The sequence below is a fragment of the Scyliorhinus torazame genome, chromosome 3, assembly GCF_047496885.1.
Source record: "Scyliorhinus torazame isolate Kashiwa2021f chromosome 3, sScyTor2.1, whole genome shotgun sequence".
Lineage (NCBI taxonomy): Eukaryota > Metazoa > Chordata > Chondrichthyes > Carcharhiniformes > Scyliorhinidae > Scyliorhinus > Scyliorhinus torazame.
Genome location: NC_092709.1, coordinates 252,689,029 through 252,715,681, shown reverse-complemented (window position 1 = coordinate 252,715,681; position 26,653 = coordinate 252,689,029). Strand labels below are relative to the sequence as shown.

The 26,653-nt window shown below is 48.4% G+C and overlaps 1 protein-coding gene across 5 annotated transcripts in view; it reads left to right on the top strand.

Annotated features, from left to right (window-relative positions):
* The window catches only part of slc14a2 (solute carrier family 14 member 2), a 192,167-nt gene that overhangs the window by 145,613 nt on the left and 19,901 nt on the right, over window positions 1-26,653 (top strand). For all 5 annotated transcript variants that reach the window (XM_072497135.1, XM_072497137.1, XM_072497140.1 and 2 more), the window contains 3 exons: window positions 11,147-11,339; window positions 21,971-22,118; window positions 25,091-25,225. In XM_072497135.1, the coding sequence (XP_072353236.1) occupies window positions 11,147-11,339; window positions 21,971-22,118; window positions 25,091-25,225 (476 nt within the window). The remainder of the gene's footprint in view (window positions 1-11,146; window positions 11,340-21,970; window positions 22,119-25,090; window positions 25,226-26,653) is intronic.

The following is a 26,653-nucleotide window of genomic DNA, read 5'->3' as shown; positions in this document are numbered from 1 at the left end:
CTGTTCATAGTATATATAAATGATTTGGAGGAAAATGCAACTGGTCTGATTAGTAAGTTGGCAGACGACACAAAGGTTGATTGAATTGCGGATAGCGATGAAGACTGTCAGAGGATATAGCAGGATTTAGATCATCTGGAAAATTGGGCGGAGAGATGGCAGATGGAGTTTAATCCGGACAAGTGTGAGGTAATGCATTTTGGAAGATCTAATACTGGTAGGGAATATACAGTGAATGGTAGAACCCTCAAGAGTATTGACAGTCAGAGAGATCTAGGTGTACAGATCCACAGGTCACCGAAAGGGGCAACACAGGTGGAGAAGGTAGTCAAGAAGGCATACGGCATGCTTGCCTTCATTGGCCGGGGCATTGGGTATAAAGATTGGCAAGTCATGTTGCAGCTGTATAGAACCTTAGTTAGGCCACACTTGGAGTATAGTGTTCAATTCTGGTCACCACACTACCGGAAGGATGTGGAGCCCTTGGTGAGGGTGCAGGCAACATCCTGGTATTGAGGGCATTAGCTATGAGGAGAGGTTGAATAAACTCGGTTTGTTCTCACTGGAATGACGGAGGTTGAGGGGCGACCTGATAGAGTTCTACAAAATTATGAGGGGTATAGACAGGGTGGATAGTCAGAGTCTTTTTCCCAGGATAGAGGGGTCAATTACTAGGGGGCATAGGTTTAAGGTGCGAGGGGCAAAGTTTAGAGTAGATGTACGAGGCAAGTGTTTTACACAGAGGGTAGTGGGTGCCTAGAACTCGCTGCTGGAGGAGGTGATGGAAGCAGGGACGATAGTGACGTTTGAGGGGCATCTTGACAAATACATGAATAGGATGGGAATAGAGAGATACTGAACCCGGAAGTGTAGAAGAATTTAGTTTAGACGGGCAGCATGGTCGGAGCAGGCTTATAGGGCCGTAGGGCCTGTTTCTGTGCTGTACTTTTCTTTGTTCTTTGGATCTGTAGGATTTTGTGCAGATCTTGACCAGCTGAACAAAGCAGTTGAATGCAAAGCATCTTATGTCATCCATGGACAAGAACTTATCAAAAATTGGGAAATAGTTCAATCCTCATGCAAATAGTGTTTTTTGTCAACTACCCCTGAATGAAGATTCTAAGTTGTTCACGAACTTCATTGCACCATTTGAGAGATTTTATTTCAACAGACTACCCTCTGGCATCACATCAACGGCAGAAATCTTTCAGGGGACAATGTTAAATATCCTAGAAGGACTGGATGGAGTTATATGTTATATGGATGATGGCCTGATCCATGGATCCACGTAGGCAGAACATGACACTGGATTGCGAGCTGTGCAGGAAACAAGGCCACTCAACAACAAATGCAAATTCTCGGAGGTGACTGTCAAGTTTCCTGAGCATACTGTGGATACATCTGGGGCGGAATTCTCCGACCCCCCGCTGGGTCGGAAAATCGCTGGGGGGGCGGCGTGAATCCCACCCCCTGCCGGCCGCCGAATTCTCCTGCACCGGAGATTCGGCGGGGGCGGGAATCGCACCGCACCGGTCGGCGGGCCCACCTCCGGCAATTCTCCGGCCCGCGATGGGCCGAAGTCCCGCTGCTGCTATGCCGGTCCCACCGGCGTGAATTGAACCAGGCCCCTTACCGGCGGACCCTGGCGGCGCGAGCGGGTTCCGGGCTCCTGGGGGGGGGGCGCGGGGCGATCTGGCCCCGGGGGGTGTCCCCACGGTGGCCTGGCCCGCGATCGGGGCCCACTCCACGGGCGGGCCTCTGCCGTGGGGGCACTCTTTTACTATGCGTCGGCCGTGTAGGTCTCCGCGATGGCCGACGCGTAGGTGAACCCCCCATGCGCATGCATGGGGATGACGTCAGCAGCCACCGACGCTCCCGCGCATGCACGGACTCCTGCCGGCCGGCGGAGTCCCTTCGGCCCCAGCTGGCGTGGCGCCAAAGGCCTTCCACACCAGCCGGTGGGGCGCCAATCACTCCGGGGCCGGCCTAGTCCCCAAAGGTGCGGGCTTGGCCCCTAAAGGTGCGGAAGAACCTGAAGCCGGAGTGGTTCACGCCACTCCATCCCGCCGGGACCCCCCGCCCTGCCGCGTAGGGGAGAATCCCGCCCCTGGTGTCAGAGTTGATCCACAGAAGACAAGAGCAATCAAGGTGTTATCAGCTTCTCACAATGTGACTGAGAGCCAGAGATTCATGGCTATGGTAAACCAAGTTGGAAAGTTCTCACTGTCGTCAGGGTGGGAGATATAGGAGGGATGTCCGAGGTAGGTTCTTTACTCAGAGAGTGGTTAGGGTGTGGAATGGACTGCCTGCTGTGATAGTGGAGTCGGACACTTTAGCAACTTTCAAGCGGTTATTGGATAGGCACATGGAGCACAGCAGAATGACAGGGAGTGGGATAGCTTGATCTTGGTTTCGTACAATGCTCGGCACAACATCGAGGGCCGAAGGGCTGTTCTGTGCTGTACTGTTCTATCTATCTATCTATAACTATTACATCAGCTGTTACAATAAGACAATACATGGTGCTAGGAGGAAGCAGAAGAGGTATAAGTATCATGGAGAGAAAGACAACTTGATATGATAATTTCTGTAAGACAGAAGATACCCCAACCTGTCCCACTCAGGATTCTTGACCAATTTTGACCTACATGACTTTACAAAGTATAAATGCCATGATCGTGATGAATGGCAGAGCAGGCTTGAAGGGTCAAAAGGCCTCTGCTTGCTCCTACCTTCTATGTATAATCTTTAAAAATATATTTTCATAAAAACTAACTCAAGTAAACTTCAGCATCAGTCCACACAATATATAGTTAGTTCCATCATTCATAAACAAAAAGTTGTTATGGTCTGCACAGGGTTAAATCGCTGGCTTTGAAAGCAGACCAAGGCAGGCCAGCAGCACGGTTCAATTCCGGTAACAGCCTCCCCGAACAGGTGCCGGAATGTGGCGACTAGGGGCTTTTCACAGGAACTTCATTGAAGCCTACTTGTGACAATAAGCGATTTTCATTTCATTTCATGAGTCAATGTGTGTCCTATCCAGATGCATAACTTCCCTTTTTCGGTGAGGCTAGTTTCATTCACATATTCCAACATTAACAGTTTAAGATTTTTCAGCAAAGCTAGCCATCAGCCTTGACATTGCACTTTCTTATGAAGAATAAGAAATGAAATAAGGATGATTACTATAGACAAACCATAAAAATCTACTAAACACAACCAAGGTTTTTTGAGAAAATAAGAGACGTAGCTATCATCTGATCATTTAGCTCACTATGACCTCAAACTATCCACTATAATTCCCAGATACATCTTCTACAGGATTGGGAGTTGTATTGTTTCAGGTATAGGTGGATGGAAAGCGTAGACCAGTTTGCAATGTACCCCGTTCACTGAAAAGAGATATTCAATGACAGAGAAAGAAGCATTAGCTGCCACATAGCCTTTTGAAAAGTTTGCAGATTATGTTCTTGGTCTTCACCTTAAAGTAAACCCTGAGTGATACTCTTAAATTCTAAGGAGTTATCAAAAATCCTTGCATGAGTATGAAGATTCAGATTGAGGATGATGAGGTTTGGTGCAAAGACAGAGTATGTTTCAAGAAAACAGCAAACTCCATCAGACACTTTGTCCCATATCCCAGTGACAAGAGCTGAACAAGATAACAAGTCCTTGTTTAAGAAGTAGAAACCTTTTCATTAGCAACAATCACAACTTTACCAGCAATAACTCAATGACTGATCAAATCTGAGATGCACAGAAATCTGGTAAAGAATGTGCTCAGGTCAAAGTGTACAATGTCAAAGGATGGTCAATATACATGCCATACAATCCCATTCTCAAACATTACTATGAACAGAGAGGATACCTCAGCGTGGTTGATCATTTACTCACCCAAATCACACGACAGTAGTCATTCCAAGAGTTCTGAGACTCGGAATAACACAATGATTAGGCCAAGGATATTTGGACATCGCAAAAATCTGAGCCAGGGAATGTTATTCTGTTTGATGGCCAAGTCTCTCAAAACTGTTGGAAGAGATGATATCAACCTGTATTTTCTTGTGTTATTCATCACCAAGAGACAAAAGAACCACTGATGTCATCTTCCTTTCCATAAAGACCATAGGAACGTTTTGGGATGGACCTGTTTGAACACAGAGGTAAGATATTATTGATCATAATAGATCACTACTCCAGATGAATCAAGGTCAAGCAACTGCAAAGTCACATTTCTGAAACAGTTATTACATCACTGAAGGGGGATTTTTGTAACACACATGGAATCCCAGACCCTGTCATCTCAGATAATGGACTGCAATTTGTCAATTAATACTTCAAAGACTTCACAACATTGTTTGATTTTTCCACACTACCATCTCACCAAGGTACCCTCAAGCCAAAAATGAAGTTGAAAGAAAAGAGCATACAGTGAAAGCAGTGCTAAAGAACAACAATGACATCCAACTTGCATTTCTGAACTATCGTTCAACTCCATTCCAAAATGGTCTAGCATCATGTGAACTCTTCATGGGAAGAAGACTGAGAACTCAACTCCCTACTCTCCCACACACACTCATGCCATGAGTACAAGCCAATGACTTGAATACAATGAGAGATAAAGAGGATGAATATTTTTACAGATGTGGAACTATGACAAACATCACAAAGCACGCAATCTTCAAAACCTCTAACCAGGAGAACCAGTTTGGATCTGTGGACAAATGGTTGAACAGGCACCACATCTTCAGTCCTACCTTATCCAGACAGACAATGGGATGGTGAGACAGAACAGGCATGCACCATTTGCCACACAGAAGCAATCTCCTACACAATCAAAGCAATCATCTACACAACCGAACAGACCAGAGATACTGCGTTCATCAAGAGATACAGACGACTACCAGACCTGTGAATTTGAATCATCTACAAATTCTCCTTTTGCCCAGCAGAGCCTGAGAGATCGCTAGCAGTTCTCAAATCTCCAATCTCCACCAAAGGAACTGAGGACCTGTTCAGATAGACTAGTGAAAAACTAGAAAAATGAAAGTCAGAGATTTGGGGGAGATATAATATAAAGGGTTAATGCTAACTGTGATATGCTGAGGGGACACAGTACACATCATCACAGGAAGTAATGCAATGTTTCATCGTCTTATTCTCTCTTGTACACCGTACGGAAAGGAAGTCACAATAAGTGATGTTCCAATAAAGGTAATGGGTGGAATTTTCCCATGCCCCAGCAGGCAGGCTCAATGGCGAGGGGAAGAGGTAGAGTTTGGCGGGAGGTCCAAAAATTGGTTACATGCCGGCATGAATTTACAGTAGTATCTTCCGATGCTGCATGCCATGGATGATCAGGAATCCTGCTGGAGGCTGGCATTAAATCTATTTGCATCCTACCAATGGAATGCAAATGAAGACGACCAGAATCGCCTCTCACGACCGATTCTCCTTTATGCTAGCAGGAAAACATGGCAGTCCAGAACACATCTAGACCAGCTTCACAAACATAAGTTGGGGCTTAGCTTTAGGGCGTTTCCTAAATTGCCGACATTCAAGGAGAAGAAGATGCTGGTAATCAACAGCTACTGGACCGTGGAGAAACACATGCACCACATGGTGGGTGACTCTCATGCCTATTGCTCTGCCGCACGACATATCTCAGAAGGTGGAGGGTCTCAAATTCACTGATGCTTCAGATCTTCATGGAGTTTCAGTGGCAGCATCTCGGATCATCTTCCATGGCATTCGCTAATGCTTTGGACCTGCTTTGGAACATTGCCATGTACTGGTAAGGATGCGTCAAAGGGGTGGGTGAGGGGAGGGGGAGGTTTTAGGTGTGAGCAAGAGAGGAAAGTCATATGGAGGAGTAGGCAAAGCTGGGAAGAAGGGGTGCGAAGGTGTCAGGAAAGGTGAAACTGGGAGGGGAGGAAGGTGTCACAGGGAGAATGGTGCAAGTGGGGTGGTAAGTGGAAGGTATGAGGAAAGTATAAGGAGGAGGAGGGAGTAAGTGGGAAGAAGGTGTAAGGGTGGAGGAAGGTGTATGGGGAAGGAAGTTGTAAGGGGCAGAATGTCCAGGTGAACGTGCAAGTGAGGGGTCTGTGGAGTCAATGACTGCCTCCTGGGGAGTGAACACAGGGTGGGTATGGTAGGATGAAATGGGTGAATATGAGAGAGGCAGTGGGAGCCATAAGAGTGTGAGGGTGGGAATGTGTTGCTGATGTTAGAAAGGGCGGCAAGGTGGGGCCACAGAGTCAATCATGTATCGTGGAGATGGAAAGGAAGAGATCAGGGAAGTCAATGTGGATGAGGGTGGGGTTTTCAGGAAGGTAGGAAACATGGGCAGCACGGTAGCAGAGTGGTTAGCACAATTGCTTCACAGCTCCAGGGTCCCAGGTTCGATTCCCGGCTTGGGTCACTGTCTGTGTAGAGTCTGCACGTTCTCCCCGTGTGTGCGTGAGTTTCCTCCGGGTGCTCCGGTTTCCTCCCACAGTCGAAAGATGTGCAGGTTAGGTGGATTCGTCATGCTAAATTGCCCTTAGTGTTCAAAATTGCCCTTAGTGTTGGGTGGGGTTACTGGGTTAAGGGGATAGAGTAGAGGTGTGGGCTTGGATAGGGTGCTCGTTCCAAGAGCCAGTGTAGACTCGATGGGCCGAATGGCCATCTTCTGCACTGTAAATTCTATGATTCTATGCGCGTTCACCTCGATATTTCTGAAGGAGAAGGGCTAGGGCTGTAAGGGTATGGTGGAGAGATCAAATATGATGCCATGGGGTGTCTGTGGTGATGGGGGAAGACGACATAGGTGACTGAGGAATGGGGGGCTTATCAGAAACTTGATTCTGACCATGTTTTTCAAATCGAAAGTGAGTGGAGCCTCATGTTGGATGGACACAGGTGTTGTATGGGAGTGGGTGGGCGGAGATTGTGGTCAGCTCAGCTGGACAACTGAAAGAGAATCCCAGCAGGCTGCATTGGAAAAGCTTGGGACAGTCAGGTGAATGGGATGGATGAAGGTTGCGTGGGAGGAGTGCTTACACGAGATTGTGAAAGTCCCTACCACAGACTCTTCTCTATGGAAGACTATGGACTGAGAATCCGCAAGAACAATTGCGGGTTCTTCCAGTCTCCGGTTGAGTATCTGGGACATGTGATCAATGCCATGGGCCTTCACAAATCTCCTTCGAAAGTCAAGGCTATCACAGTTGTGCCTGCACCTCAGAACGTTAACCAGTTGTGATCCTTCCTAGGATTGTGGTACTGCTACAGAAAATTTGTTCCAAATTTGGCAATTATTTTAAAAACCATTGTATAACCTGTTGTGCCAAAACAAGAAGTTGAAGTGGTAGGATCAATGTGATAACACTTTTGTGCATGCCAAAGAAGCGTTGCTCAAATCTAAAGTCTTTACGCATTTTGATCCTACCCTACCCCTACAATTAGCAAGTGACACATCTCCTTATGGTGTAGGAGCAGTGGGATCCCACATCATGCTGTTGGTTGAAGAAAGATCCATTGCCTTTGGATCTTCAGATATTGAAGCAGTCCGTGTTCAAATGTAGCAACACCTGGACAATATCCAGGCTTGGGCTGACAAGTGGCACGTTACATTTGTACCACATAAGAGCCAGACAATGACCATCCCCAACAGAAGATCTAAAGACCACCCCTTGAATTTCAATGGCATTACCATCACTGAATCCCCCAATATCATCATCCTGGGAGTTACCATTGACCAGAAACTGAACTGAGCTGTGAGAGCCTGACCTGGTGAGGCACTATTGTGCAGTTATGTCAAGAGAGCCTTTGTCTATAGGCCCAGTGTTGGGAGGACTCTCCACCGTTCAACTGAATCTCAATGTTCATCCCAGCTACCCTGAATTTGATAAGAATTTGGCTGGTAGTGGTGCTGGTGTTGCTTTTATTGCCACTCGTGCTATTGGCGGTGGTGTGGCCTCTTCTTTTTGTAGCCATCTGAGATGGCCACTTCCAACTAGGTACAGAGAAACACGCAAAGCCTAGCGGGTAAATTGGACAAGTCAAGACTCAGGCAGGCTCAGAGCCTGAAATGCTTATTCATAAGCAAGAAATCCAGACGGTATCGAAACTCCACCCAATTAGCATTTTAATGGGGCCGATTAGCATTTGATGGCCCACTTTCCCCAAAACAAAGGACTGGTACTCAAGCAACCGGGACAGTGCCAGACATTTCGGCGCCACTCCCTGTTCAAGGGAAACACAAACAACGGGGTCAGTGACCGCTTGGGACACGCCCAGCCATCCAGATCCCCACCCACTGATTGGCTAAGGAATCGAACAGAGTGATCAGGGATCACCCAATTAGTAAGGCCCAAATCGAAGGACCGCCCAAAAGAGCGCGAAAACCCCCTGAGTATAAGAAGAAGAGTTCGCCATATGTTCGCTCTCTCTTGGCGCCCTCTTGGTCTTGGTACGCCGGTCACGGCCATCGCCAATTGCAGCAACACCAGAAGCGAGTCCAAGTTCAACACTCGCTACCAGACGGATGAGCCCAGCTGAGCAGCGGTTACTCCTTCGAACCCGAGAGATCCAGAATTGAACAGCGGCCACTGTTTTCTGACCTAAGCCGGGTGCCCGAAGTTAAGTACAGGTTGTCTTAGTCGATAGGTGTAGTTAACTAGTAGTGCTTATGTTGCATGACTAATTGTATGTAAATAAAGTACCCTTGACCTTGAACTAACTAACTGGTGTTTGGCTCTTTGATCGATAGCCGGTTGAAACTTGTGGTGGTATCATTCGATACCTGGCGACTCTAAGCATTCAGACATAGATGACATAAAAAGAAGGGCCAACTCACTGATTGCCATAATTGGAACAGAGCCACAGAAAAGACAGAGTAAAAGAAACGTGCAACATTTTACCCCTCAATAAAGGTGAAAAATGGGACTGGAAAAGCTGCCCCCACACCACAGTGAAGACTGGTAGCAAGAAAGCGCAACTGAATGTGAGTGAAGCGCAATATAGGTGAAGTGCCTTCCAAGATCTCCAAAGCAGTGACAGCATCTTGGAGTGCTTTCAGTGTAACTCATCAAAACCTTCTAAGCTCGTCAGTTTCACTGAAGAAGTTGGTCCACTATACACTCGCCTCAGTGCACCTGGTGAGTTGCAGACGCAGAATGGGAGCCTTGCACAGTTGGGCAATAAGGAATTCATGATTAAAAATGCTCTTAATTGCTTTTATAATCACCCCAATTGCTTTCCTGCCAGACCTTAAGGAGTGCCCCCCAGGAGTAGGAACCTGCCCAGGAAAATCTCGAAGATGGTGGGATGGTTTCAAGATCCCGACCTGATTTAATTTTGCGGGACCTTCCCATCTTACATGCACTGGAATTTATCTCTGCCTGGCTAGAAAAATTCTGCCCGATGTATTTGAAACAATTAACATTGTGCAAATAAACAAAGGTATGCTTAATACTCGAAATTCCAATGATCTGTGAGGCCTTCCAGCATCTATATCCCAAAGTCTTTCAGAATCTCTCTCCTAAATGAATCCATATTATTGTTATAGTCAATGAAAGGTTTCAAGTAACAGAAAGTAGCATTGCACTCAGGTACTATGTGAAAGTTTAGTCGTTAAATATGAGGAGGACCCGGACAGCTGATTTTGCATATGGAAAATTTGGCCTGTGTACTTTATCATTGCCACCAGGCAGTCTGCAATACATTTTATATAAAGCCTTGTTATACTCATCTGTTATGCTTCACATCTTACAGCCTTGTAAAAAATTCTCTTTGTATTGCTGAGGTTGTTTTCTCCAAAGACTGCTTGCAGGGCCTTCAAACAGAGTCCTGCCATTTCCACACACCTCAGACTTCCCTGTAAAAAATCTCGGGAGACAAGGGCCGGAAACTCCCGCCCATTTCACCTTATGGACACTCAGCTATTCCATTCAGTCATACTGTACATACCGCAGATGGATTGATTTTTAACATTTATGTTGGTTAGCTGGCTTATTAACTGCCTGAGAAATGTTCATGGTAGCACAGTGGTTAGCACTGTTGCTTCACAGCGTCAGGAACCTGGGTTCAATTCCTGGCTTGGGACCTTGGCTGTACAGATTCTGCATGTTCTCCCCGTGTCTGCATGGGTCTACTCCGGGTGCTGCGGTTTCCTCCCATATGCCCCGAAAGACGTGCTTGTTAGGTGAATTGGACATTCTGAATTCTCCCTCTCCGTACCTGAACAGGCGCCTTAGTATGGCAACTAGGGGATTTTCACAGTAACTTCATTGCAGTGTTAATGTAAGCCTACCTGTGACATTCATTATTATAGACATGTTACATTGGCTAGTTTGTATTCCCACTAATGAAAGTATGTTCCTAAAAAGCAAATAATCAAAATTGGATGGAAATAGGGACCGAGATTCTCCCTTCTGGGGACTAAGTCCCCACGCCGGCGGGAGAACCAGCGCCAACCACTTCGGCGTCAGCCCTGAAAATGCGGATTTCTCGCACTTTTGGGGGGTAGGTGGACGGCGGAGGGGTTGGTGCCACTCCAGCCGGCGCCGAAGGGCCGGCGTGATCTTGCGCATGCGCGAACCCGCCGGCGTGGTTCCGCGTATGCGCCGACTGGCCAGTGTATTTTGGCGCCTGCGCGGGGGGTTCTCTTCTCCGCACCGGCCATGGCAGAGCCCTATAGGGCCCGGCGTGGAGGAAAGGGGTGCAAGACCGCCCGCAGATCAGTGGGCCAGGTCACCATTGGGCCCCCCACCCCCCCCACCCCCCCACCCCGGGGTTGGATCCCCCCGCACCCCCAGGGGACCGCCCCTGCTGACTTACCTGACAGGTCCCGCCGGTATGTGAGTTGAGTGATTCACGCTGGCGGGATTGGCCAAACACGGATGGCCGCTCGGCTCATCGGGGCCCGGAGAATCGCCCGGGGGAGGGGGGGGGGTATGCTGCCAACAGCCCCCCACCGGCGTGGCGTAAATCCCGCCCCTGCCCGAAAAACGGCGCCGGAGAATACGGGCCGTAGGGCGGGATTCGCGCCGCCCCCCGGGATTCTCCGACCCGGCGGGGGGGACGGAGAATCCTGCCCAATATCCTTTAATAAATGAACATAATAGCTTTATCTTGTCTTTGTGCTATTTTTATTTTTCAGCCCTGTTATTTCGAGTGCTTTGGCGGCTGTGATGGGAAAATGGGAACTACCTGTTTTCACTTTGCCTTTTAATATAGCTGTTGGCTTGTTCATGGCTGCAACAGGACACTACAACCAACATTTTCCCCAGGTCTTTATTGGGCCTGTGACTTCATCACAAAACATTACATGGTCTGATCTCAGTGCTCCAATGGTAAGGAATATTATACTTCATTGTATAGTCCTTAAACATAGTTAAGATAGCAAGCACATGAAACAGATAGAGATCGCATTGAACATACACAGCAAAATTTAATATCGATTCAAATTAAATTAATATTCAGTAAGCTGATATACTCAGTTGAATAGTCATTCATTTATAATTATGATTGTATTTCCTTATATGTATACAACTATTTATGTTACTAAAGCACATACATGTCATCTGTTAGGGACGATTCAGCTCATTGGGAACAAAGTCCCAGAGTGAGCGTGTTTAGCAGCATGTTTCCCGGCGCTGTAAACACCGGAAAACACATGACTATACAACGCGTGTTGAATAAGGGGCCTTAGTGGGGAACATGCGGCCGAGGCCGCACATAGCCCCGTTCTGTACACTGAGGAACTCCCCAATGGAAAAGATCATACGCCATTTTTAAATGGCATCCCAATCTCCGAGCCCCCAAAGCGACCCCTGAACCCCCCCAGCATGAACACATTATGGGAGGGTCCCTGCCCCACCACACCCCCCCAACACCCACACAGGACATCCCCAAAATATCAACTTGGTAGTGCCAACCTGGCAGTACCCATGCCAGATGCCAGTGGCACATTGGCAATGCCAGTATGATACCCAAGTGGCTGCCAGGATGTCAGGCTGGCACTGTCAAGGTACCCAGGTGGTACCAGCAGTGCTAGGGCACCACTTCCCATAGGGCATGCAGCTGGGGCCTCTGATCCCATATAAGACCCCCATGAGTGCCGTTCCATCTGGTCCCCATGTGTAGGGACCAGTACCAAATGTCATTTGCCCGAGGTCTCCAAGACGAAGGGAATAGATCCCAAAGCCTCAGGCACTTCGGGAATCTGCACCTTAAAGTGAGGCCAGCAGTCTCGCTTTAATAAGCAGATTGGTCAAAAAATGATTCCGCCCACAATGCGTTACAAGCAGGGTAGTTCCTGGGAGCAGGGTCTCCCCACTTTTGTCGGCCACGCTGCACCACGGCTAGCTGACTTTCAGGTGCAGTGTGGCAATTGGATAACGCCCATGATGTATAAGTGACTAGTAGCTTCCTTTCAATTGCTTTGATATTACAATGGTAGAATAATTTCCCACTTTTGTACAATAGGCACTCATAATACATTCCACAATAATATTTGTTTGCAAGTTTACTGTGAAAGTATACAGATATATGTCACAACCTCTGTGAGGGTTTGGGCCCCGTATATAAGGAAGGATGTGCTGATCTTGGAAAGGGTCCAGAGGAGGCACACAAGAATGATCACTGGAATGAAGAGCTTGTCTTATGAGTGGGGCCTGTACTCGTTGGAGTTTAGAAGGATGAGGGGGATCTTATTGAAATTTACAGGATACTCCGAGGCCTGTATAGAGTGGACATGGAGAGGATGTTTCCACTTGATGAAAAACTAGAAGGAGAGGATACAATCTCAGACTAAAGGGTCGATCCTTTAAAACATAGATGAGGAGGAATTTCTTCAGCCAGAGGGTGGTGAATCTGTGGAACTCTTTGCCGCAGAAGGCTGTGGAGGCCAAATCACTGAGTGTCTTTAAACCAGAGATAGATAGGTTCTTGGTTAATAAGGGGATCAGGGGTTACGGGGAGAAGGCAGGAGAATGGGGATGAGAAAAATATCAGCCATGATTGAATGGCGGAATAGACTCGATGGGCCGAGTGGCCTAATTCTGCTCCTATGTCTTATGGTCTTATGGAGGCCCACAGGGAAACCATCTCTCCATGGGACTCGTGGAGTACAAGCTTCCCAGGTAGTGGGGGGAGGCCCACTCAGCTGGGACTCGTTAAACCAAGCATAAAAGTCGCACGAACAGGGACCGGTATGTTGGTTGTCCCAACAGGGACTGTGAATGTAGATAGTTACTACTTTGGGCAGACGTGATACACAGTAACCCTCTAGAGGTCGGCCAGAAAAAGACCAATTGGTACACACCACCTGACCCAGACCCACCGCAGATAGAAGCTCATTCTCGTGCAAAGTGGCGCAGAAGACCTCCTCAGACGACCGCAGAGGGGGAACATTTGGATTTGGAGGGGAAAGGGTGTCATAATCCCCATGAGATCCACAAGGAAACCATTATCGATCTCCCAGCGGGGCTCGAGGAGTACAAGCTTTCCAGGAGGCCCATTCAGCTGGGGGTCATTAAACTAAGCATATAAACCATCCTGAGCATGGTCCAGCATGTTGGTTGTCCCAATGGGGACTGTGATTGTAGATAGTTACTGCCATGAGCAGACTTGATGCTTAAACTAAAATATATCTTTATCCTTCCTACCGCTGGCTTCTTTGACCATTAAAGTATAAATGTTCAGATGTCCAATTCCATGTAGTTGAGATAACAGGAGTACACCCACTGTCTGGCGGAACCAGCCTGAGGCTCTACCATATTCATAGCCGAGCTTCATTTCTATGCCATTGATAAGAACTTGCTAATCAAAGAAGGCATAAAATTTGATGGCTCCAAAAGCACATAAACTCTAGTAGATTCAAGGGAACGGCACGGTAGCACAGTGGTTATCACTGTTGTTTCTGTGTCAGGGACCCGGGTTCGATTCTCGGCTTGGGCCACGGTCTGTGCGGAGTCTGCACATTCTCCCCGTGTCTGCCTGGGTTTCCTCCGGGTGCTCCGGTTTCCTTCCACAATCCAAAGATGTGCAGGTTAGGTGGATTGGTCACACTAAATTGCCCCGTAGTGTCCAAAGGTTAGGTGGGGTTTCTGGATTACGGGGATATGGTGGAGATGTGGACTTAGGTAGGGTGCTCTTTCAGGGGCAGGTGTTGACTCGATGGGCTGAATGGCCTCCTTCGGTACTGTAAATTCTAAGATAATCCCAGGCAAGATTCGCTGATGGCCAGTCATTGGAAGTGCAATTTTGTGAGGATAGGCATGCTAGTATTGCTCATCCTGACCCCAGAAAAATACTTAACTCTTTTATAGAATTCTGTATTGGTACGTATGGCACTCAAAGCAAGCACCAAAGCTCTGAGCATGCATGGCGCATACATTGCCCATTGGTACCTGAAAATTGCAATAAGATCTTACTGGCATCATTGGATTCCAATTGTAATAGACTCAATGAAGTGCCTGCCTATTTTACTGCCTGAACCATATGTTTCAAGGACTTCACCAACGAAAATGAAATGAAAATCGCTTATTGTCACAAGTAGGCTTCAAATGAAGTTACTGTGAAAAGCCCCTAGTCGCCACATTCCGGCGCCTGTTCGGGGAGGCTGGTACGGGAAATGAACCGTGCTGCTGGCCTGCCTTGGTCTGATTTCAAAGCCAGCGATTTAGCTCTGTGCTAAACCAGCCCCTACCATCCATTGGTAGGCTGGATGTCAGAAGAAATGAGGTGGTAAAGAAGATACTAAATCAGAATACATGACACAGATCAGTCCCATGGTAGCATACAAAGGCCTAGTATTTTAAATTGAGCCCCAACAATACACTGGCCATAGACCTGAAGGGTGACCAGTCCAGTATACATATAGGGATGTCCCTTCTCGGGATGTCACTGCAAACATTACCTAAATTCATATTTTATATTTGAGTGATGGGGACTTGCATCACAGGGGTGAAAATAGAGCTCCTGATGTCCTGATGACCCACAAAGTTTGACTTTGATTTCCCCTTTGATAAATGGTGGTTCCAGGGGCATTGCCAGGATGCAAGGCTAGCAGTGCCAAGGTGTCCAGGTTCTAGGCTGGCACTGCCAGGGGCCAGGTCCAGGCTGCATTACCAGTTAAAGGAGGGGTTCCCTGCCCCTCCCCAAGGTTGGCGGGTGAGGGTGGTCAAATGTGCAGGGGGTTGGGCCTGAAAGATGGGGGGCGTGGGGAGATCGGGGCTGCCAGACAAAATGGCGCCCTGATCTAAGTGCGGCCGCAGTGGAGAGAATCTCCGAGGCCAAAGATAGTAGCAAAGTGCCGTTGGATAGCGGGTTGTTTCTCAGCACTGCAGCCGCCAAGAAGCACCCTACTAAACGTGCCGTTCAGAGGACTTTAACTTGAGTCTGATGGATTGCATCCATGGCTTTAAAAGTTGTCAACTGCCCAACTTTCGTGATACAGACTTACCCAGAAAGACAAAAATATTGAACACATTGACCATATTCAATTAATTCCTCTGCACAAGAAGCATCGGGCGGGATTCTCTCAGCCCACTCCGGATTGGGGAATCGCCGGGCCGGGCGCGATTCGCTCAACGCTGTTCCGACTCCGGTCCGCCGATTCTCCGGTGACCGCAGAATCGCCGCCATTCGCGTCAGCGCAGCGCCGATTGGGGGCCGCTCTACGCGGCTCCCCCGGCGATTCTCCTCCCGGGATGGGCCAAGTGGCCGCAAAAAAATCTGAGTCCCGCCGGCGCCAACCACGTGTGCTCTTATCCAGCGGGACCACGGTGTGCATTCTTTCGGGGGTGGCCTGGTGGGGAGGTCCAGGGGGAGTCTGACTCCAGGTGGGGTCCTCCGCTATGGCCTGGCCCGCGATCGGGGCCTACCGATTGGCAGGCCAGCCTCTTGGGCGGGGGGCCTCTTTTGCTCCGCGCCAGCCCCTGCAGCCTTACGCCATATTGCGTCGGGGCGGCGCGGAGAAAGGAGCTACCGCGCATGCGCATATTTGATGCCGGTATCGGCAGCTGGAGCGGCGTGGGTCACTCCAGTGCCGTGCTGGCCTCCTAAGGGCTCAGAATCACTGCTCCTGGGGGCCTGCTGACGCCGTCGTAAAACGCGACGCCGTTTACGGCGGCGTCAACATTTAGCCTCAGGATCAGAGAATCCCGCCCAATATATTCTGCTGACTTTGGCTATATTTAAAAGACTAATTCAATTAGGTTTAAATTCATTTGTAGTGATGCAAACTGTGCTGCTCTACAACAAGGGGACTTTATTTTACAATGTGAGGCCATTGGTGAGCCCAATACTAGGGCGGCACGGTGGCACAGTGGTTAGCACTGCTGCCTCAGAGCTCCAGGAACCTGGGTTCAATTCCGGCCTCAAAGAACAAAGAACAAAGAAATGTACAGCGCAGGAACAGGCCCTTCGGCCCTCCAAGCCCGTGCCGACCATACTGCCCGACTAAACTACAATCTTCTACACTTCCTGGGTCCGTATCCTTCTATTCCCATCCTATTCATGTATTTGTCAAGATGCCCCTTAAATGTCCCTATCGTCCCTGCTTCCACTACCTCCTCCGGTAGTGAGTTCCAGGCACCCACTACCCTCTGCGTAAAAAACTTGCCTCGTACATCTACTCTAAACCTTGCCCCTCTCACCTTAAACCTATGCCCCCTAGTAATTGACCCCTCTACCCTGGGGAAAAGCCTCTGACTATCCACTCTGTCTATGCCCCTCATAATTTTGTATACCTCTATCAGGTCGCCCCTCAATCTCCTTCATTCCAGTGAGAACAAACCGAGTTTATTCAATCGCTCCTCATAGCTTATGCCCTCCATACCAGGCAACATTCTGGTAAATCTCTTCTGCACCCTCTCTAAAGCCTCCACATCCTTCTGGTAGTGTGGCGACCAGAATTGAACACTATACTCCAAGTGTGGCCTAACTAAGGTTCTATACAGCTGCAACATGACCTGCCAATTCTTATACTCAATGCCCCGGCCAATGAAGGCAAGCATGCCGTATGCCTTCTTGACTACCTTCTCCACCTGTGTTGCCCCTTTCAATGACCTGTGGACCTGTACTCCTAGATCTCTTTGACTTTCAATACTCTTGAGGGTTCTACCATTCACTGTATATTCCCTACCTGCATTAGCCCTTCCAAAATGCATTGCCTCACATTTGTCCGGATTAAACTCCATCTGCCATCTCTCCGCCCAAGTCTCCAGACAATCTAAATCCTGCTGTATCCTCAGACAGTCCTCATCGCTATCCGCAATTCCACCAACCTTTGTGTCGTCTGCAAACTTACTCATCAGACCAGTTACATTTTCCTCCAAATCATTTATATATACTACAAAGAGCAAAGGTCCCAGCACTGATCCCTGTGGAATACCACTGGTCACAGCCCTCCAATTAGAAAAGCATCCCTCCATTGCTACCCTCTGCCTTCTATGGCCTAGCCAGTTCTGTATCCACCTTGCCAGTTCACGCCTGATCCCGTGTGACTTCACCTTTTGTACTAGTCTACCATGAGGGACCTTGTCAAAGGCCTTACTGAAGTCCATATAGACAACATCTACTGCCCTACCTGCATCAATCATCTTAGTGACCTCCTCGAAAAACTCTATCAAGTTAGTGAGACACGACCTCCCCTTCACAAAACCGTGCTGCCTCTCACTAATACGTCCATTTGCTTCCAAATGGGAGTAGATCCTGTCTCGAAGAATTCTCTCCAGTAATTTCCCTACCACTGAAGTGAGGCTCACCGGCCTGTAGTTCCCGGGATTATCCTTGCTACCCTTCTTAAACAGAGGAACAACATTGGCTATTCTCCAGTCCTCCGGGACATCCCCTGAAGACAGCGAGGATCCAAAGATTTCTGTCAAGGCCTCAGCAATTTCCTCTCCAGCCTCCTTCAGTATTCTGGGGTAGATCCCATCAGGCCCTGGGGACTTATCTACCTTAATATTTTTTAAGACACCCAACACCTCGTCTTTTTGGATCACAATGTGACCCAGGCTATCTACACCCCCTTCTCCAGACTCAACATCTACCAATTCCTTCTCTTTGGTGAATACTGATGCAAAGTATTCATTTAGTACCTCGCCCATTTCCTCTGGCTCCACACATAGATTCCCTTGCCTATCCTTCAGTGGGCCAACCCTTTCCCTGGCTACCCTCTTGCTTTTTATGTACGTGTAAAAAGCCTTGGGATTTTCCTTAACCCTATTTGCCAATGACTTTTCATGACCCCTTCTAGCCCTCCTGACTCCTTGCTTAAGTTCCTTCCTACTTTCCTTATATGCCACACAGGCTTCGTCTGTTCCCAGCCTTTTAGCCCTGACAAATGCCTCCTTTTTCTTTTTGACAAGGCCTACAATATCACTCGTCATCCAAGGTTCCCGAAAATTGCCGTATTTATCTTTCTTCCTCACAGGAACATGCCGGTCCTGTATTCCTTTCAACTGACACTTGAAAGCCTCCCACATGTCAGATGTTGATTTGCCCTCAAACATCCGCCCCCAATCTATGTTCTTCAGTTCCCGCCTAATATTGTTATAATTAGCCTTCCCCCAATTTAGCACATTCATCCTCGGACCACTCTTATCCTTGTCCACCAGTACTTTAAAACTTACTGAATTGTGGTCACTGTTACCGAAATGCTCCCCTACTGAAACATCTACCACCTGGCCGGGCTCATTCCCCAATACCAGGTCCAGTACCGCCCCTTCCCTAGTTGGACTGTTTACATATTGTTTTAAGAAGCCCTCCTGGATGCTCCTTACAAACTCCGCCCCGTCTAAGCCCCTGGCACTAAGTGAGTCCCAGTCAATATTGGGGAAGTTGAAGTCTCCCATCACCACAACCCTGTTGTTTTTACTCTTTTCCAAAATCTGTCTACCTATCTGCTCCTCTATCTCCCGCTGGCTGTTGGGAGGCCTGTAGTATACCCCCAACATTGTGACTGCACCCTTCTTATTCCTGATCTCTACCCATATAGCCTCACTGCCCTCTGAGGTGTCCTCTCGCAGTATAGCTGTGATATTCTCCCGAACAAGTAGCGCAACTCCGCCTCCCCTTTTACATCCCCCTCTATCCCGCCTGAAACATCTAAATCCTGGAACGTTTAGCTGCCAATCCTGCCCTTCCCTCAACCAGGTCTCTGTAATGGCAACAACATCATAGTTCCAAGTAGTAATCCAAGCTCAAAGTTCATCTGCCTTACCCGTAATGCTCCTTGCATTAAAACATATGCACTTCAGGCCACCAGACCCGCTGTGTTCAGCAACTTCTCCCCATCTGCTCTGCCTCAGAGCCACACTGTCCCTATTCCCTAGTTCTCCCTCAATGCTCTCACCTTCTGACCTATTGCTCCCGTGCCCACCCCCCTGCCATACTAGTTTAAACCCTCCCGTGTGACACTAGCAAACCTCGCGGCCAGGATATTTATGCCTCTCCGGTTTAGATGCAACCCGTCCATCTTATACAGGTCACACCTGCCCCGGAAGAGCTCCCAGTGGTCCAGATAACGGAAACCCTCCCTCCTACACCAGCTGTTTAGCCACGTGTTTGTCTGCTCTATCTTCCTATTTCTAGCCTCACTGGCACGTGGCACAGGGAGTAATCCCGAGATTACAACCCTCGAGGTCCTGTCTTTTAACTTTCTGCCTAGCTCCCTGAACTCCTGCTGCAGGACCTCATGCCCCTTCCTGCCTATGTCGTTAGTACCAATATGTACAACGACCTCTGCCTGTTTGCCCTCCCCCTTCAGGATTCCCTCTACCCGTTCGGAGACATCCTGGACCCTGGCACCAGGGAGGCAACATACCATCCTGGAGCCTCGGGTGACTGTGTGGTTTGCACTTTCTTCCCGTGTCTGCATGAGTTTCCTCCGGGTGCTCCGGTTTCCTCCCACAGTCCAAAGATGTGCAGGTTAGGTGGATTGGCCATCCTAAATTGCCCTTACTGTCCAACAAAAAAAAGGTTAGGTGGGGTTGTTGGGTTACGGGGATCGGGTGGTGGCATGGGCTTTAGTAGGGTGCTCTTCCCAAGAGCCGGTGCAGGCTCGATGGGCCGAATGGCCTCCTTCTGCACTGTAAATTCTAATTCTCTGATTCTACTATGTTCTTAAAACAAACCTTTCTCTCCTGAAAAGAAACAGGTATGTAATTGTTCCCATAATAAACATCTTTTCATTAATAATTGTCCAATTAAACATTTTTATAAAGCATAAAGAAATCAGAGTTAATTTGCAATTGTAAAGAATGCATTCTAAAAATAAAGGATTGCTCAGCATAGGAATGAGCAGAGGTCTTAAGAATTATCTAGCCTGTGAGTTGGAGTGCCTTGTTGGGACTGTGGAAAGCAAATATGCCAAGTTAAAAAAGTTGTGAAAGGTGGTTCTGGAGAAGGATGGATCAGGTCAGCAGGGGAAAACACAGCAGCAATGAAGAAATTCTCAGGATGGTGGAAGAGAAAAGATCATTTGTGGGTAGCATCAAGAAAAGGCAACATGTTTAGATATTTTTTATTCTTTCAAGGGATCTGGGCTTCACTGGCTAGGCCAGCATTTATTGCCCATCCCTAAATGCCCTTGAGATGGTGATGGTGAGTGATCTTCATAGAATAGAATTCCTACTGTGCAAAAGGAGGTCATTCAGCCCATCCTGTCTGCTCCGGCTCTTGGAATGAGCACCCTACTTAAGTCCACACCTCCACCCTATCTCCGTAACCCAGTAACCCTACCTAACCTTTTGGACACTAAGGGGCAATTTTGCATGGCCAATCCACCTAACCTGCACATCTATGGACTGTGGGAGGAAACCGGTGCACCCGGAGGAAACCCACGCAGACATAGGGAGAAAGTGCAAACTTCACACAGACAGCCACCTGAGGCTGGAATTGGACTCGGGTCCCTGGAGCTGTGAGGCAGCAGTGCTAACCACTATGCCACCGTGCTGCCCAATCTTCTTGAACCTCTGCAGTCTATGTGGTGTAGTTACATCCACAGGGCTGTTAAGGAGGGAGTTCCGGGATACTGACGAGCAGAAGTCAGTGAAGGAATGGTGATATATTTCCAAGTCAGGATGGTGAGTGGCTTGGAGGGAATGTACAGGCAGCTGGTGGTGTTCCCATGGATGGCACGGTAGCACAATGGCTAGCACTGTTGCTTCACAGCGCCAGAGTCCCAGGTTCGATTCCTGGCTGGGGTCACTGTCTGTGTGGAGCCTGCATGTTCTCCCCGTGTCTGCGTGGGTTTCCTCCGGGTGCTCCAGTTTTCTCCCACAAGTCCCGAAAGATGTACTTGTTAGGTGAATTAGACATTCTGAATTCTCCCTGTGTGTACTCGAACAGGCGCTGGAATGTGGCATCTCGGGGCTTTTCACAGTAACTTCATTGCAGTGTTAATGTAAGCCTACTTGTGACAATAAAGATTATTATTTTTATTATTATGTATCTGCTGCCCTTGTCCTTCTAGATGGTAGTGGTCATGGGTTTGGAAGGTGCTGTCTAAGGAACCCTGATGAACTTGTGCACTTGTGCAGTGCATATTGTAGGTGGTACACACGGCTGCTACTGTGCCTACGTGGTGGAGGGAGTGAATGTTTGTTGGTGGGATGCCAAACAATATTGGCTATATTCTAAGGCATGAGAACTTGCCGAAAGGAGGGAACTGAAGAAAGATCAGAAGAATGTAAACCAAGAGGGAGAAAGAGAATGATGGTGTTAGAGAAGCTGAGGATTGAAAATAAGGGTCTCGTACCAAATACTGAAGAGGAAAATGCAATACTGCGCAGCATGGAGAAATGCACAGAGGACTTCCACATGATGAACTTTAAATAGCTGCATTTGTGCAAACATGAACAATGCATGGTTTTTCCACTGATTGTCATCAGTTTTGCCTTGATTGTCTATTTCACCAACCTTCACTTTGCATGAAAATCACTTCAAGTCTCCTTGTTTTACTTTTATTCAGCTTCTGAGAGCTATCCCAGTGGGCGTTGGACAGGTGTACGGCTGTGACAATCCCTGGACTGGAGGTATTCTCCTTGTTGCTTTAATCATCTCATCACCAGTCATATGCCTACATGCTGCAGTTGGATCCTGTGTGGGTATACTGGCAGGTAAGTTTATATCACTGCTTCCTGAGATGAAAGCCCACAAGGGTTTTATGTTAAATGTTTATTCATATTCTTTCTTGGGCAAGGACAGCATTTGTTGCCTATTCCTAACTCCTCTGCATTGTTGAAGCATTTCAGAGGAGCCATGCTGTTTTACAGTATTACAGACAGGAGGGGGATTAAATTAAACAGCCCGGATTTCTCCTCTCATTACTTGTCCATAAACAGAAAGGTGTTTTTGATTTTTGATTTCCCCCTTGATAAGTGGTGGTGGATTTTTCCCAATCCGTCAGTTTGAAGTGACCCGACCGCCCATTGATAACGAAACAGCAAACGCGGGATTAGGTAAAATAAGAGGAATGTTTGCCCCTTTTGTACTCACACAATAAAAGAGAGATATGGGAAAGAAAGGTGTACAGGGCCAAGATCACAATAAAAATAAGAGTTATGCGGGGGGATTCCTTGCCGCATGCCAACTGTCGCGGGTTTCCCTAACCAGCGGAAAATTGAGAATCGGCCTAAAAACGGGATTGGCGCCCGCGATGATCCAGCCCCCACCTGCAGCAGCAGCGAGCTACACACTCCGCGGTGGTGGGAGGAAGCAGATGGGTCATTTGCACCCATTTGAATCTGATTAACGGGCTGGAAGTCCAATTCTCCAGGATCCAGTGATGCTCCAGGCCTCTCATCCGGGTTTCACGCGAGCATGGATTGATACACGTATTTTCAAACATAGCCCTGGCACAGTGATGGATCGAGACGGGTAACAGTATAACGTAGGTGCCCACCAAAATCCATCAGAGGCCTCCCTCCCCCCACAATGCAAATTCTGCCACCTCCAGCCTCCCCGTCAGATCCCCAAAAGAGACACCCAACAGTCTCCTGATAGAATCCCGTGAGCTCCCCTCCATGTATACATTTGCATGGAAAAAGAGAGGGAATCACTCTTGGGCATGACTTCTAGTGCCAGCAGATACCAGGGGCGGGATTCTCCCCTACCCGGCGGGGCGGGGGGTTCCGGCGTAATGTAGTGGCGGGAACCACTCCGGCGTCGGGCCTCCCCAAAGGTGCGGAAGTCTCCGCACATTTAGGGGCCAAGCCCTCACCTTGAGGGGCTAGACCCACGCCAGAGTGGTTTCCGCTCCGCCGGCTGGCGGGAAAGGCCTTTGGCGCCACTCCAGCCGGAGCCGAAAGGTCTTCGCCGGGCGACACATGCGCGGGGGCGGCAGCGGCTGCTGACGTCATCCCCGTGCATGCACAGGGGAGGGGGTCTCTTCCGCCTCCGCCATAGTGAAGAGCATGGCAAAGGCAGAAGAAAAAGAGTGCCCCCACGGCACAGGCCCGCCCGCAGATTGGTGGGCCCTGATCCCAGGCCAGGCCACCATGGGGGCACCCCCCGGGGCCAGATCGCCCCGCAACCCCCCCAGGGCCCCGGAGCCTGCCCGCGCCGCCTTGTCCCGCCGTTCAAAAGGTGGTTTAATCCACGCTGGCGGGAGAGGGTTGACAGCGGTGGGACTTCGGCCCATCGCAGGCCAGAGAATCGCCGGGGGTGGGCCCGCCGACCATTCCCGCCCCCGCCGACCGGCGCGGCGCGATTCCCGCCCCCGACAAATCTCTGGTGGCGGAGAATTCGGGACACGGCGGGGGCGGGATTCACGCCAGCCCCTGGTGATTCTCCGACCCGGTGGGGGGTCGGAGAATCGCGCCCCAGGAGCGATTCTACTCCGGCAGGAGCACTTCGTCTCTAGAATGGAGAATTCTGCCCATGGTTTCACGTGGGTCCAGAGTACAGAATCAAACATCCAATGGTGTATTGTTTCAGAGGTTAGCAGGCTGGAACTGTGACAGGAAACTTGTCTTTTCAAAAGCGAAGACTTCCACGATGGAAGGAAGCATAGAGAGCTGAATTAGTCTTATACACACCGATACAGGAGTTCTGGTGTTGCCAGTAATACACAGTTTAGATGCGGATCAGGCAGTCTACTTGGACAGAACTCTTTCTGCTGCTACCTGTGGATGGTAAAACGGTAGATGCCCGAGTTCAGTTCCACATGGTAATATTGCAGGTTCTGGTAGCTTGTGGGGCAGTTCATGTGACATACCCCCACTTCTTTTCCTAGGTGAATAAGCGTCCAACCAGACAATGATATACGCGTGTGTGTTTATTCCTTGCCAAAAGGGCATTAAATAACATTGGATCAGGTTGCTCTATAGTTGGCCAGGGTGTCTGTCAAAAGTATGTAAAACATTGAGTGAAGTACTTAAGTAATTCTTTCAAGGGCAGCACGGTGGCGCAGTGGTTAGCACTGCTGTCTCCAGCACCGAGATCCCAGGTTCAATCCCAGCTCTGGGTCACTATCTGTGTGAAATTTACACATACTCTCCATGTTTGCATGGGTTTCGCCCCCACAACCCAAAGGTGTGCAGGGTAGGTGGATTGTCCACGCTAAATTGCCTCTTAGTTGGAAAAAATGGATTGGGCACTCTGAATTTATTTTTAAAAAGTAAGTTCTTTCCAATTGTGATCGGACCCATTGGAGATATTGATCTTCCCCAGTGCCTGACTTGCCCTGTGATAACCTCACTGAGCACCTCTAGTGCCAAAGGCAAGAACAACCTTTTAACAGTGCTATGTACAGGGTGCATTCAACCAGGAACGCTACCTTCTAGCTTACGGCCCAATCTCTGACATCAGGGCCAGAATTCTCCGGCTGTTGGGATTCTCTGTCCCCACTGGCAGCACACCCCCGCCCATGGGTTTCCCAACAGCATGAGGTGGCTTCAGTGGGAAATCCCATTGACAAGCGGTGGGGGTAGAGAATTCCGTCACCATCAAACATCACGCCACCGAGAAACACGCGGCTGGAGGACCAGAGAATCCAGCCCCAGATACACTTACAGGATCAAAGTATTTAGCAGCATGTAAGGAAGCAAGCAGTTACCTATTTTATCCTGTTTATCAATTTGTCTTACAGGATTATCTCTGGCCTCACCATTCCAGAAAATTTATGATGGATTATGGGGCTATAACTGTGTCCTGGCCTGTAGTGCTGTGGGAGGAATGTTCTATGCCCTGACGTGGCAGACTCACCTATTGGCAATAATATGCTGTAAGTAGAAACCTTTATTGGCACTGTGCGCTCAATCTATTACAATTATTTTATTGAAAAATGAATATTAACCATGAGTAAAGGGAGAAATAGTCCTGGGAGAAAACCAAATCATCATTCTTGCCAATTCTACATAATAATTTTGGCCACCATTTTCCACCCTTTCTCCTTTATAATCACCTCTATGGTACAATGTTGTTATGGTTCCACTCCTACTTGACACAAGCTTACACACTACACATCCTCAAACCATTTTTGCTCCCCGGCTTGTACATCGTCTACATGCTTCCCCTCAGCAACGTCATTGATAAGCATGTAGATGATGTACAAGAAAGGTGGAAAATGCTTTGACAAAGGATCACCTGGACTCGAAACGTTAGCTCTTTTCTCTCCCTACAGATGCTGCCACACCTGCTGAGATTTTCCAGCATTTTCTCTTTGGTTTCAGATTCCAGCATCCGCAGTAATTTGCTTTTATCCAGTGTTTTTTACGAGTTAACCACATTACTGTGGGTCTGGAGTCACATGTAGGCCAAACCAGATAAAGATGACAGATTTCCTTCCCTAAAGGATATTAGTGAACCAGGTGGGTTTTAGCGACAATCGACGATGGTTTCATGGTCATCATTAAACTTTTAATTCCAGTCTTTCCCAGAACTCCATGTAAGTATCCCACCAATGAAGTTTCAGCCCCTACCATAGTACCAAAACAATTCTTATCAAAGCCAGAATGGCATTCTATGTGAGTGTGACAAATGTAAACCTATCATCCTCATCCTTCTGTCTGCAGCCTTTGACACACTTAAACACACCACCCTGCTCCAACACCTCTCTCCTGCCGTCAGCTGCGTGTAACGACAATCACCTGGTTACATTCAAACCGTCAGAGTCAGAGAATTGCTATTAATGGCTTCTTTTCCCTCTCGCATACATTTAATTTGGACGTCTCCCAAATTGGGATTGGGATCAATCCTTCGAAGCCTCTTGTTTCACATCTACATGCTGTTCCTCTGTGGCATTCTCTAAAAACAACGCATCGGTTTCGACAAGCACGCTGAAAACACCCAGCTTTCCCTCACCACCGCCACTCTCAGCAGCCCCTACTGATATCCAATACTGGATGAGCAGAGATTTCCTCCAATTAAATATTGGAAAGACTGAAAGCATTGTCTTTGATCCCTGCCACAAAGTGTGTTTGCTAATTAATTACTGACTCCATCCCTCTTCCTGGAACCAGTCTGAGGGCGAACTGGAATGGTTTGCAAGTTTAGTGTCATGTTTGGCCTTTGAACCATAAGCCTCCATCATCACCTCTATAAAATTGCCCAACACCATCCCTGCCAGAGCTCATCTGCTACAGAACCCCTCATCCACGTAGTTGTTACCTCCAACCTGACCATTATAATGCAGTCCTCGCTGGCCTCCTAC